General features: G+C 35.4%; 1 protein-coding gene across 4 annotated transcripts in view; it reads right to left on the reverse strand.

The window, feature by feature from the left end:
* LOC114356618 (sodium-coupled monocarboxylate transporter 1) overlaps positions 1–15,101 on the reverse strand; it is a 45,409-nt gene extending 30,308 nt beyond the window's left edge. The window contains exons 1-2 of one of the 4 annotated variants that reach the window (XM_028309872.1): positions 14,925–15,101; positions 13,361–13,514 (exon numbers count right to left, since the gene is read on the reverse strand). In XM_028309872.1, the coding sequence (XP_028165673.1) occupies positions 13,361–13,485 (125 nt within the window). In that variant the 5' untranslated portion in view covers positions 13,486–13,514; positions 14,925–15,101. Of the gene's footprint in view, positions 1–11,903; positions 12,102–13,360; positions 13,515–14,924 lie in introns of those variants that run through there. The other 3 variants (XM_028309873.1, XM_028309875.1, XM_028309874.1) reach the window with 3 other exon arrangements.
* Positions 15,102–15,432: the final 331 nt, after the last annotated feature.

Raw genomic sequence — 15,432 nt, forward strand, 5'->3', positions numbered from 1 at the left:
AAAACATACACATTAATATAAATAACTAGCTGACCCGGCGAACTTTGTTCCGCCTTAATGGCAATAAATAACGGGATAAAAAGTATCCTATGTCCTTCTCCTGGCTCTAAACTACCTCCCTGACAATTTTCAGCTCAATCGGTTCAGCCGTTCTTGAGTTATAAGCGAAGTAACTAACACGACTTTCTTTTATATATATAAGATGTTACAGGAAATGTATGAATTCTAGGAATTGTATACTATTCCTAGGAAATGTATACAATTCCGAAGCTATTTAGGAAATGTATAAAATATTGCTTCAGAAATTTTTTAATACGCACCTAACCTAGGAAATGTATACTTTTCCTAGGAATTTTATAGAATTCCAATATTGTATTAGGAAATGTACAAAACTAAGCGGCACAAGCGCGGTCGCGTGATCGGGTGCCCCTCGGTAAGTACGCCAAAAATTTCATTTAGCCAAAGCACATTGGCCGATAGGTACTTTTAACTCACAATTATTATTCTTGTTTAGCCTGACAGTTGTTTTCGCACTATTATACTTTGGTCGAAAAAAATATTTGCCTAATTGGCATACCTTTCCCTCGGCATCACGCATATTACGCTGAAGTATTGGAAATCCCGAAATTTAACATCTCTTTTATTAAACTATTATTGGCATGAAGGTTTTAGTACTCCTGTAGCTGGATAACAAAGTCTCGGTTAGGTTAGGTTAGACTTGCGACCTTACACATACACAGCTGCCGCGGCGCGGCAGCGCCATCTAAGTTTCGGAAAACAAAAAGTGGCGTAATAAAAATAATTTTGTGTAAAAAAAATATCGTAATTACATTTCCGATTGCTGTTTAGGAAATGTGTAATTTTCCTAGGAAATGTGTCTAATATAATTTACATCACACATTTCCGGGTGATTTTAGGACTTATACACAATTCCTAGGAATTGTATACAATGACGGATTTCATATATTTCCTGTAACATATAGATAAATTAGTAGTTCAACTCTCTCAAATAAATCCCCAAGTTGAGAGAGTAGTTGTTTTTCAAGAAGTGGAAAACTTTATGTACTTAGTGGCTCTTTAGCAATAATTTCCTTTGTACCTATAATAAACACTACTTTCTGACCAAAAAAATGAAATGTTATTGCAGCCCTAAACCAAGATAATCTGTATAAGCCGTTTTAGATTAGTGCTAATCTTGTTTGTTGTCCTAAATAAATAACAATAAAATAATAAATAAATAAATTAATAATAAATCTTTGGACAATTTCACACAGCGCCAGCTAGCCCCAAAGTAAGCAACACAATGCTTGTGTTATGGGTGCTAGCTTAACGGATATACTACTTATTTACTTTTTTTTTATTAAATACATACATATTATACATATTTACACCCAGACCCGTCACAGAAAGCCAGAAATTAAAATTCATCATTTCAATTTCTGCCCGGCCGGGAATCGAACCCGGGACCTCTCGGCATAGTAGTCCGTTCTGAACCACTACACCAAACGGCCGACTATGAAATGAAAAGGAAACTGATCACTTTCAGCTCACGGTTTAGTATGTACTAAAACGTTATCAAAAGTTTAGTTAAAGAAATAATACGAGTAGCAACAGTACTTATTATTATTCTGTGGTACAACTGTCAGTAGGTGTAAAGGCGGTGAATACCCCTGACAAATTATAATTATAACTTCGGTCCAAATTAACTAACTAGCACGATCGAATCTTCGTGGAATTAGCCATAAATATAATAATTAGTCTAAAATAATTCTAACTCTACCCACGTATTTACAGCAAATTGTCTCTACTTCGAAGATCAGTAAGCACCTACAGGAAATCATAACAATACTAAGAAATGTACCTTACCTTATGCTAAATAGGTTACAGTGCTGCACTAATAGAATATAGTTATCAGTACACCATAACATGTATGTGATGTATGATCCCCATACGGGACGGATTCTACACGCACGATTTGCGAAAACAATAAGCCGGTGTACACGTTAATGTTCGGCTGGACGCCATAATGATGCGGCTTGCGATTTTTAGCGAGAACCTCGCCTCGTTTTGCAAAATTCGAAACAGCAACGCGACGGGTAGTGGGTAAGCCCAGGCCTTCTTTCGGGGAGAGTCCCATATAGCACACTAGTCGTCCACATCGGCTAGTGGTGGGCGCAAAGCATTTCCCTATGAAAAAAATAGGAATCTACCTTAAAGTTGGTTGTAACATCCAATATAACCCACCCTAGAGTCAGACTTAAAATACCAATAGATCTGACATGGCTCCACAGTATTCAACGTGCCCTTCAAAGCAAAGAAAATATTTTTATTTGCTCTACCATCGTATATTACGTGGCAACATAACCTTTAACAATTGCAGTGGAAGACACTGCCTTAAAAATGTTGCTATTGGGTTGTGCGAAAAAAAATTGTCGAATCATTGTGGCGCCATAATGAATCATCAGTTAGTTAGCTTAATCCACTTAGCATCACGTGTGTATACACGGTTTTATGATCACGAACTGTGGGTACACAACAGATATGTTTCTTTTACTATTATTATGTAAACTTACTCTATTTACATATTGAATACGCACAAATCAAAACAAAATAAATGTACATAAATCAATTGTCTAACTAAACTATGTTACATTTTGTTATGACGTAATAAAGTTGATAGAGATGTTATTTCTTGACAACACTATTAACAGTTGTTTCCTTGTTAAAATGTGTTTTCCTATTTTCTTCACCTTACGTACGACGATATGTATCGATTTCTATTAATTAAAACAGACAATATCGTAAGAATAATAATTTCTCATTTCAAGTTTAAGAGTCTAATGCCCATTTTCACCATCAATCCCTAATTTTTAAGTGACTCCTATGGTAATACTCAGTAATTTAGTTTTCATAGGGGTCACTAAAAATTGGGGATTGATGGTGAAAACGGGCATAAGAAAAAAACATAGGAGATCTATATAAAAATCGGGCTCTATCTTCTATGTATGAAAGAACTCTATGACTGTGAAACGAAGATATTTTGTTATATTGCGTGGATCATACCAAAAAAATGGTATAGTCTATAACAAAAAACTTAAAGAGTTAGATAGTGGATGATTTTTATAGGCCCATCATTTCTCAAGTAAGAAATGAAGACTGTCTCAAGTACAGTTTTGATTTACGGTGTTGTTGACCGCGGTTTGCATGATTAGGTATTTTAGTGACAATTTCAGTCTGTATTTCAGGCGAAACCACGGGCATAAGCTAGTTGCAATATATTTGGATGCAAAACTGACCTGATCTTTAGAATTGGCAATGGCTGCGTTCCTCATGACAAAATGTTATAAATAGCACAGACATGTGTGAGGCCGAGTACTACGTATTTATATAATATTGAGGAAGATTGAATCGGCTGAAGTTTCTTTTGAGATTTCATAATTATTATAATTATCGGTGATGAGAAGTAAACAATCCACCAACGAGGTGGACCGACGACATCGTAAAGGTAGCAGGAAGGCGCTGGACGCAGGCCGCTACCAACCGGGCAGCATGGAAAGCATTGGGGGAGGCCTATGTTCAGCAGTGGACGTCCTATGGCCGAGATAATGAAGAAGTAAACAGTCCTGCAGGACTTCTTTCATTTCGAACTGACCACGAATACGAACTCTCTTGAGCCAGAATGCTATTAGGTTCGACACAAGACACTCAAATTGAAAAGTGTTTGTAATAGTTAATAACGAATTAACCTACAGTAAAAAAATCTGCGCTTCGTGTATTGGGTTACAAAACCTGGAACCCACTACCTACCTACATGGATAGTAATAAATTATTTCACTGTTGAAAGGAATTTCATTAACTATTAGGTAACAGTTTGTAAATAAAATCTAGCCTCTGTGTAGTTTAGGGTTAGATAAAGGTAATGAAGGAAATAATTATTTTTATGTTAAAAAAAATCGTTTAAGTAACTTTACTACGAAGTACGAACCCCATTTTTCGAAGGTCATCATTACTTAATGGTCACCATAATTTTAGCACTTAATTTGGTGTATGACGCAGTCGTATTTTTTGCCACTTTTTATTGTTAAAGTAATGTATGTACCTACGTGAGATGCTTCAAATAAGGTTGTTAACATTCAAAAGAAACATAAGATGAATAGATTAAGCAAGACAAAAATACTAAATTCCTTGGGAAATTTTTTTGGCCACAAAAATGATAAAACCTGACAAAATTCCTAAGTCGGGTAAAAAACGTGAAAGGCAAACTTAACAATAACTATTGTAACTGTTTTATAACAAACGAGTTCTAATTAAGAGCAATTTTCAACACTAATCATTATCAATCGGTATTTCTACGGATTTATTATAAATATTTACTAGTATAGAAAACATTTAGAAAATAAACAGTGGTAGGTAATCTGCAATTTAATTCAATTAATATCAAATGAGAAGATAGTTTCACTGTCTATGAGTCACAATAATATGACAGTGATGATTGACGATTTCGCTCCAGCTGCTTATTCTCAGATAAAAGACTATGTAATAGATTACAAAAGTAACCAATTGAGTAACTTATTAAATTCATGCTTTTTTGTACCTCTCAACCTATAATTTATTATTTATTTTCAAGAAAAAGGCCTTTATGTGCAAATGTCAAATTCGCAAATTGTCAAGCGGTCGCAATGTGCCAAATTCGCAAATTGCTAAATTCGCATAATGTCAAATGCGCAAATTGTCAAAATCGCAAAATGACAAGTTTTCAAAATGTTGATGTTGATTTTATATTATGGTTATAGGTATGGTTTCATATTTAAAAAAAAGCTTAACATTTTAATGATTAATAGTTCTGCCAATATTAATTACTTGATTTTTATTGTTAAACCTAAACAACTGGACATTTTGAAAACTTGACATTTTGCGAATTTGACAATTTGCGCATTTGACATTTTGCGAATCTGGCAATTTGCGAATTTGGCACATTGCGACCGCTTGACAATTTGAGAATTTGATATTTTGCGCATAAAGGGAAAAAGGTGATCTACAGTCAGTTAAGCTTTGTGCACAAAATGAATGATTCAACGAAGCCTCACTTCTTATCACAGCCAAGACAAATACTAGCCTGTCAAGTTTCTAGGGTTGACACTCGCTTTAATATACCTACATTTACCTTCCTACATATAAAAAGTTACAGTTTTTAAAGTATATCCCATCCTTCAATAATTTTATGAAATAATACATATAATCCGGTTGTATTGTTTTCCAACCGAAAATAATTAAGATTATATACGAAATTAATTAAGATCAATAAAGCAGTTTAGCAGTGAAATGTAAGAAATAAATAGGAACCTACATTACTTTCTGTCTAACTTAGTCCTGATTTTTCAATCGTTGGATAACTTTTATCTCAAGAATAAATTTGTCATTTTGACATTTCCGAATTTGCCTATTGACAGAAACTGTCAACTGCCAATTTCATTCTTCAGTTAAAAGTTATCCGACGATTAAAAAATCAGCCCTTAGTGAACTAAAATGTAGAGTCAACCCTAAAAACTAGCTAAGCAAAAGTAGCTGACAGTGCAATAGTTATTTATAAATGCCGTCTGGAGTATCTCTGCTTGCTGCTAAATATATCCTGGAATGATACTGGACATACTGTTGATTAGTGCTTGTTTACTAACAAGCTTGTTTAGTGCCCTGAGCACGAATTACTCTCGTAATCGTATAGAAATCATACTGCTTAAACAACCGTAACCACGTTGCTCTGTTTTTCAATAAAAAAAAAGATTACTATAACGAGAACGATAAAATCATTCGTGCTCCGGGTACAGCATAATTTTCTGCCAGTAGCTTCGCCCGTGTGCATTTCTGTCTTATAAAGATGATGCTATTCACAATTAATCTAATTGTTGCGTGGAATTCAAATTTTTTGACCGAATCAAGAGATCATCGGAACAAATCGTCGGTTCACCGGGTGGGAGGCCTTGGGATCTCGTTAACGGATATAATCCGGAATTACTACTTTCGGCAAAAGACCAAAGTAATGCAAATAGTCCAAATGTACCACTAAAGTAGCAATTCTGATAAAAAGTGGCATTAACCCTAAAGAAACTGGTTTAAAATGTAAAACGTCGTTTAGTTTAGACCTAGAGGCCATGCTTGGTACTGTTAGCAAGATTAAAATATACACAATTACACATCACACTTTCAATATTCTATCTAGGTACCCACTGAAAACCTGTGTTATCAATTATCAGCCACACACAACTGAAACTGAAATCCTTTGTAGTAAAAAATAAATTTATTAATATTATTTTTGTATCGTGTACTGAATAAAGTTTATTTTATTTGTTTAGCGTTAAAGTAGCATTTCAAACAAAATTTTTAAAATAACTTGAAAAAATCGAATTGCCTAAGGTGGGAATCGAACCCGCGACCTTTCGATTTCCGAAAGACTCAGGTAGAGTTTTTCAGGTTATGTTGAAAATAAAGTTTATTGATTCTTCGATTACATAAAAATAATGTTGTAAGCGACTGTACTGGCAATGACAATGAACTGCCCGCGCCAAGTGACATGACGTAAGTCGCAATGTTTAGGAAATAAGTGGAAGCATGTTGGGCGATAAACTATGTAGATAGGTCAGCAGCATGTTTAAAATGTTTATGAATGGTAGAGAAAACTTCAGGGTTTAAGAGATAGGTTAATTAAAATTACAATGTCCTATAAAGTTACAAGAATGACAGATTAATGCCCGTTTTCACATCAATCCCTAATTTTTAAGCGACCCCTATGAAAACAAAACTGTTGTGTTACCATAGGGGTCACTTAAAAATTAGGAATTGGTGAAAACGGGCATTAATTTCCCGCATTACAATTGATTAAGATGGACTGTTTAAGTACCTGTAACACTCGCTATGTGAAGGGTTCACAAAATTGAACCTACCATGAATTTCATGTCTATAAGTTTAAGTATTAATTCCGCTAAAAGGACCAAGAGATCAATGACCAAAAAACAGGTGTTGAAGTCCATTTTACAAACTACATAATGTTGAAAATTCGCACTTATTGCAACTGCATAATACCATAATTATTAGCCTTAAGTACGTGCAGTATAAAAGGTAATTAACAATACAAACGTCATTAGCGGAACACCTGATTATTTGTTCGGAACTCTGAATGCACTGCATTGTTGCTATACTTACTAAATTCAAAAGGGTTTCATGACAAATTGCACAAAAATGGACATACAAAAAATTAATGGCCGAGTGGAAGTTCCGCATCACCTGTACATATTATTATTTCGTTTTAGATTGATTTTTAATTACTTAATTTTATTTGTGTGTATTTGCTCCTAATTATATTTCGTCATTAAATTCATTTGTTTGAATAAACTAATCAATTATTTTGTCACATGTCATGAGTTCGCCAACTACTTTAAGTAGAGACGTCATAGGTCTATTTTCTTATACAAAATGTATGGGAGAGTCGCATTTTGACAGCTCATAAAAGTATGTACCTAAATTGACTAGTGGTGTCATTAAGTCATTATACAACACCATCAGGTTACGGACTTTAGTGCCAATTATTTCACTGACGATACATATAGGTACAGTCAGCAATAAACATATGATATTATTACGATCAAAGTGCTCTACTACAGGTAAGACGCGGGTGAGGGATATGTCCAGTCAATTTCCAAAAGATAATTACCTTTTAAAAAAAAATAAAACCGACTTCAAATGCGTGAACACAAAAAAAAATCGTTCAAATTGATTTATAATCAGCGGAGATATTGCGTATAAAAAAGTTCATCCCCAATTTTCCACCCTTGGGGGTTGTTTTTTCTATTATTAAATTTAAATGGGACCACCCTTGAGGTATTACCTATACGCCGAAAAAAGATTTGTTCAAATCGGTTCATAATTGGCGGAGTTATCGCGTAACAAACATAGAAAAAAAAACATACGGGTCGAATTGAGAACCTCCTCTTTTTTTGAAGTCGGTTGAAAATGAAGATAATTACCTACTATTGAAATTACCTACTGATGAACTAAGTAGTTCAGCAGTGGACATTCTATGGCTGAAATGATGATCTAAGTACTAAGTAATATAAAATACCTACTTACTCGATGAGAATCGAATTAGCGACCCTCGAATCGGTAGTCTGACACCGAAACCGTTGGGATATTGTCATTCCTTTTTTAACCCTAATGACTAAAAAGTTAAATTAGTAGATTTGTAAAGATTTTTGCATATACTCATCAAGACTGTTTTCTTCTGCGTCACAACATTTCAATTAGGGCTCTGACTGTACCTACATTCATTTATTGTTGCGTTGAGCCAAATAATTCGCTTGAAAACATTTTAGTATACTTTTTAACCGACTTCAACAAAAGGAGGAGGTTTTCAATTCGGTTGATATCATATGAGACTAATGCCCGTTTTCACCATCAGTCCCTAATTTTTAAGTGGGCCCTATGGTAAGACATAACAAGCATTTTGTTTTCATATGGGTTACTTAAAAATTAGGGATTGATGGAGAAAACGGGCATAACATAATTACATACATAATTTTAACTCTAGTCGCAATTATTTATCATACGTTAACATTTGACTCTGCCAGAATTATTATACTGGCAAAGTCGAGTCACAATCAAGCCGACTAGTGCCTGTTTTTACCATCAATCCCTAATTTTAAGTGACCCCTATGACAACAAAATTCCTGTTATGTGTTACCGTAGGGGTCACTTAAAATTTAGGGATAGTGAAAACGGGCACTAGCCGGCTTGATTGTGACTCGACTTTGCCGGCTTTTTTTTACAAATAAATAGAATTAGCCAAACGATTTTTTTTAAATTTTCAAGTAGAAATTACGTTTGTTCATAGTTTTCTTTGGTCAGTAGTTTGTTGTATGTTTCAGTACCTACCCAATGCAAGAGAAAAGTAATACAGATTTGTTTTACACTACGGATGTTAAAATACGCAGTGCATAGTTCAATGTTGAAACTCTGCCAATCATGGTTTGTACCAGAACAATGAGTAGGAAATCAAACGATAATACTCTTACATCACTATACGTACAGACGACAGCACATCGAGAGAAATCCCAACTAATATTATAAATGCGAAAGTAACTCTGTCTGTCTGTCTGTCTGTCTGTCTGTCTGTCTGTCTGTTACGCTTTCCCGCTTAAACCTCGCAACCGATTTTGATGAAATTTGGCATAGAGATAGTTTGAGTCCCGGGAAAGAACATAGGATAGTTTTTATCCCGGTTTTTGAAACAGGGACGCGCGCGATAAAGTTTTTCTGTGACAGACAAAATTCCACGCGGGCGAAGCCGCGGGCGGAAAGCTAGTACTAAATAATGGTGTTTTATGCAGTAGTGATTAGATGCCATTTTCTAACAAAAAATATAGGGAACTGGTGTACATTAAAATTCGATGGGATGGTAAAATTGGGTTCTATTTAATGGTTTTTTTTAGGAGTTAGCCTCAGTTAGCACGTTAATTTTAACGGTAACTTTAACTATAATTGTTGTTTTGTATGGAGTTTGACAGTTTTTTGAAGTGTGTTATATTCAGGCTTACAAATCCAACAATTTTTACCGTGACATCAATATTAATTATATATATTACATAACAAATATGTAGAAATAACCATATTTCTGTTGACTTTTCCGTAAAATCTGAGTAATTTAACTAAAATTACAATTCGCTTGAAAAATATGGAGATACACGTATTGCCTACAAAGTAAGAAGTAAGGCAATATTAACAATAACGGTGATCTCTATCAGACTAGGAAAAAGCACGTGACAGGCGGATTCTGTAGAGATTTTAGCACGAAATACCTACCACCGAGAGTAAGGGCTTGTACATAAAACCGCGAACACCCAACAGCATTTCGTGTCCCAGTTTTTTGCGTTTAAGCACTAATGTAGCAATATCTCATAGATACAGGCAAGTGATGATTTTATTAAAATAGAGACTGATGAAAAACACTGAGATAAGATTGTGTAAAATGACTAATACTATCACACAGACGGTTTGTCTACAAATTATCTTGTTTTACAAGTCATCACATTTATCGTATTGTCTAAAAACGCCATGACCCATATCAATTAAAACATAGGTACGCAAAGCCGCAGCTAAATCATTATTATGTTCATTGATTACAACAAACTCTCGACTCTTATTAGGTTCCAGGTTCGGTTCGCTGATGGGTCACATGTAGGAGGCATTGTACTGCTTAAAATTATTTTATTAGATAGGTAGGAACTTTTTATAGCGACATACCTCATCTGATAAAACTAACCAATAAAATCAAAATTGAAACGGCACAGTTTTGACAGTCTTGTCGTTAAGAAGCGATCTCGTCCAGACAACGCAGGAAGAGGACAGTTGTTTAAGATTTAATTAAGACAACACTCAGTTCTAAGCACTTTTAGTTATGGTAATTCATTTCCATGTAAAAATTGAGTTTCGACCTTTGCCTGACCAAATTAGTTACTCCTAGGTTTGACTAACATTATTTAGTCAAAGGCCGAAATGTTTGGGCTTTGACTAAGACTTCTAGTCAGACCTGAGGATTGACTAGTCAAACCTAGGAGTGCCGGAACTTCGAGGTTTGACTATAACATATGCGTGTTTGTCTTGTTGGTTGTCCTAATAAATAAAACAAAACTCATTAGCAAACTTATCAATGAATAAATCTATATCGATGTTTTCCTTTATCAGTATTAGGTATTAGCCGTAAAATCTCAATTTCTTCAATGGAATGCGCTTTTATAGCTAGATTTATTTCAGTCTAGGCACCGGCCGGCTTTATGTCTGGGTGTTATCGATTGCTTTACGTAACTTATACGCCATAGCTTGTTCTTTACTATGTTTCTATATCCTATAGGATACGTTCTCGTATCGAAGAAAAACATAGTGGGGCTTACTACAAAAAGGTAAACGCCCGTTGAACCATACGTTGAACACTTGTTTACAATTTAAACAACTTAAAGTATGAAAATGACATTTTAAATCAAAGAGCAACGTGTGTTCAACATTTCTGTAATAAGGGCCAGTATTTTTAATGTTTAAGTAAAACAAACTTCAGACTAATATAAAATAGCAGCTATTAAAACTAAATTATTACTGTGTTTTTGGTAAATAAACGTTTGAACTTGAACTTGAACTACTTATGATGTCACAGTGTTTAAGATTGATGTGTAGTGGCGCGTAATAAAACTTATAAGTTAGTACGAACGAGGAAAATTTTCAGCTGAAGAATTGTAAATGGTAGGCCAGGGCATAGGTCACACGGTAACAATAGGAAAATTTAAATTAGTGCTCCAAAAGTCAGCTGATTATTATCATTCTCCTTAATTTATCAGTTTTTGTGTTTTTGAAGATTTTTGAAATATGTAGATTCGCATAACGCAAATACACTACAAAAATTATAAAAATAAATACCCCGCAGTTAATTTAATTTTGGATTTTTACTCGACAATGCCAGAAGGCGGGCTATGTTTTTATAATAAAATGTTTGCATTGCATTTTCCTGTGAGTACATAATTGGGATCATAGTGCTATGTGCGTTTCATAAGAAAATCGATAGTATAATAATTATAATACATAATAATAATAAATTATAATTAAATCCAGAGTTAAATATTTTCCCAGTCTGATTAGCTTTAATCAATTAGATTTGTTTAATTTTCGTGGTTCAATTCCCGCTGGGGCATATTCATGCGAAATTATTGATAATGCTTTTTTATCATCTTTCCCAACGCTGATTATGTTTTAAACATTTTATTTGTAATGTTTATTATTTAATAATACGATGCAGTTAAATATAATGCTTACATAAATGCTTAAATTAAAAATAAAATAAAAATGTAAGTAGGTAGATATGTACATACATTTTCCTTTAACTTCCCGATCGAGTCCCGAACTTAAACTTGCGTCAAAAACCACGGTCAGCTTTGCAAACCACTACACCCCCACATAAAATAGTACTCACTCGTGTAATAAAATGCGTCTGTCACAAAAACTCGCGTGAAAACACCGCGTGCGTTCGCAGCGTTTATTTACCCGCGCGTGTGCTCTCTGTCGCACCGCCGAAGTGCGAATGGCTGTAAAAGAGTACGGAGTAACGCAACATGGGACTTTATAACGCATGCGCGACGATGCTAATCCAATTGTAAATAAGATACAAATTAATCGTACGATGGTTTTTAGGTTTTACGGTTTTGGTTATGGGATAAGATGTTAACGAGTTGGTGATTTATGAGGCCTTACCAACAAAAAGTTGACTAAACTTTATTACATAAACTCTTGTTTATAGAGGATATCTGGAGAATTTCGCCCGTATTCACAAATGATGCTTGCTTAATCCTTCAAGCTCCGCGACACAATAGATAATCAATTGTTATGACATTAATTAATGCCGTCTGGGACTCAATCGGTTAAGTGAAGCAGCAAATCGAACACACAGATTTGAATAGAGCTCTGTGATTGGTTCATGTCACCCTGTGCGTCTATGATCTATGAGGTCTCACAGTGCGCGTTTACGCACACGGTTCCGTATTCACAAACTAATGTTTGTGTATGGCTGTGGCGTATGACTTTTTGGTAAGACACCACAACTACCCATAACCCCAGGTTAACCAGGTTGGATTTATAAATAATACAAATATACATGGTTCGCTTCAGTCAAATGACGTCCACTGCTGGACAAAGGCCTCCCCCAAGGATTTCCATAACGTCTGGTCCTGCGTTGCCCAATCGTCTGTCCACCTAGTTTGGGGCCTGCCCACACTACGTCTTCCTTCCGGTATGTATGCTTCATAATTATTATTCAAAAATCGTGTTAAAATGTTTCGTACTATAGTAAAGAAACCGCTTCTAAAATATTTTAAGTAAATCACCACCCAATAGGATTTCAAGAGTGTCAGATAGAGGTAGTCTCTAGCTCTAGCTAGTCTGATGTAACGGGCGAATGATTAGACGGTATTAATAATAATAATAAATACACTTTTTGCACACCAAAGATAAGAACAGAAAGAACCAAAGAAAAAAAGAAGAAAGAAGGTATTGTCGCAGGAAGCGATCGCTTCTTTATCGTTTAAAATAAAAAGAAAAGGAAAATAATAGCAGAAGGTTTTTATAAATCGACAGAATAGCAAGCCGTGATCGCTTCCCTTCGTCTCTTTTCTCTAACATTACGCATAAATATTACTCATAACGAAATTTAACCAGTAGCGAATGTCGCTTTGTCTAAAGGCGTGGTAGATGTATAAATAAGTAGTTACCATGGATACGTAGACGAGGATATTTCAAACATTATTACAAGCAAGAAAAGGTTGTTATTACGTACCGTGCTGGTAGGCTGGTAAGTTTCAGTGGAAGCTTTTGGCTTGCATCTTGCCAGAGTTGCCAGGTGGTAAATGTTGACCAGGCCGAAGGCGAGGGTTGGAAGTGAGCTTCACCAGAAACCCTCATCCATGGAGAACAGGCTCTGCTACCTCCAACTATCGAAACACAACAATGCTTTCATAATTAATTTTGAAAATAAATACTAAGTACTACCCGTTCGCGCTAAGTTTGCCGGTCCGTGGAATGCGCGTCCCCTCCCCCAACCGTGATTAATTTTTACGCAAATACACAATTCTTATCAATATTAATAAATAAAAAATATTTTAAATATAGTTTGTTATAGTTATAGACGTTTCCCTTCGAGTGACGTCATATCGCCAACGGCAAACTTAAAGCGAACGGATACTTAGTACTTACTCGTACTTGAAACTCCTGTAAGGCAAGGCAGTTAAGCACTATGGAGCCTTTTATTCTGAATCCTTCTATTATGAATTTAAGTATAACTAACACGTTAATTATATCGCTTTACACAGCGAGTTCGTTACCTACTCCAACCCGTATTCATCATCATCATCATCATTTCAGCCATAGGACGTCCACTGCTGAACATAGGCCTCCCCCAATGACTTCCACATCGCACGGTTGGTAGCGGCCTGCATCCAGCGCCTTCCCGCTACCTTTATCAGGTCGTCAGTCCACCTTGTGGGTGGACGTCCCACGCTGCGTTTTCCGGTACGTGGCCTCCATTCCAGAACCTTACTGCCCCATCGGCCGTCAGTTCTGCGTACTATGTGCCCTGCCCACTGCCACTTCAGCTTGCTGATCCGTCGGGCTATGTCAGCGACTTTAGTTCGTTTACGGATCTCCTCATTTCTGATTCGATCTCGTAAAGAAACACCGAGCATGGCCCTCTCCATAGCACGCTGTGCAACTTTGAGCTTCTGTATAAGGCCTATAGTGAGGGGCCACGTTTCCAACCCGTATTGTATTATTTAAACTAGAGTTTTTTTAACGTCAAATATTCTACAGTTAATTTAAGAGTTCATATAAACCAAGTTCCCACGCTACGGCAAATGTTTAAAATTCCGAACGTTAGGTTTTGAAACAAAAAGCTATTACTCGATGGTGTTTAAAAATAACCACGATAACAATTTACTTGACGCCGTCCACAGAGTTTAGTTATGTCTATAGGGAAATAATTATGTTTGTTTATTATTTCTTAGCTTATTTAATAAGAATAACGTAAGCTAACCTAATTAATACTGGATGGACCGCAAAGAAAAGGGTAGGTTACCTACAAAATCTTCTATAAATCTTCAAAACTACCTGACCTAGCATTATATAAAGTCTTTATTTCATAAAGCTAGGTCAGTTAAGTACTTAAAATTTTTAATAATGAACATTTTATAACAGAACCTTTTTCTTTGCGGTCCAGTGTAAACAAAACTTTACTTAAAAAAATTGCAGAAAAAGGACGAGTGAAGAGCATAGTGGCAGTGGCCCCTATGAAGCTTCCTAACCTAAGCACTAAGTACTTAGTAGATTTTGAATAACAATACACTTACTTGGTGGTGTACAGAAGTTTGATATCCATCCACTGCTGCACTGGCGGGCCCGCTTTATCTTTACATTCACAAGTACCTACAGGATCTTGGAATCAGAATATTACAGCAAATCACCAAACATCCACGAATTTCTCACTTTTTTTTAAATTTTATGCGGCACGCAAACACAGTTTGAGATCTCAACAGAATAGAAAAAAGTCTGTGGCAGGATCACGCGTCATTGACCGCGAGTGGCGCGCAATTTGAAATTCGAATTGTTCTTTTTTTTTCAATTATGGCTTCGTGCGGTTGGCACACATTATCATACAGCCAGGGATTACAGGAATTTAATTACAAAAATAAGATTCAATTAAATAAAACCTATATAGTTTTATTTTTATCAAGTTAAAAGAAATTACAAAGTGCAAACAAGTTAAATACTTTTTTTAGTTTCTTTCAGTAAATAGTTCTTATTTAAGCGTCATCAATTTAAGCGTAAATCAAATAGTGGGAAGTGGCGTAATCAAGG

This window comes from Ostrinia furnacalis, unplaced genomic scaffold (genome assembly GCF_004193835.3).
Source record: "Ostrinia furnacalis isolate ACB-3 unplaced genomic scaffold, ASM419383v2 OfSCF2838, whole genome shotgun sequence".
NCBI classification, from domain to species: domain Eukaryota; kingdom Metazoa; phylum Arthropoda; class Insecta; order Lepidoptera; family Crambidae; genus Ostrinia; species Ostrinia furnacalis.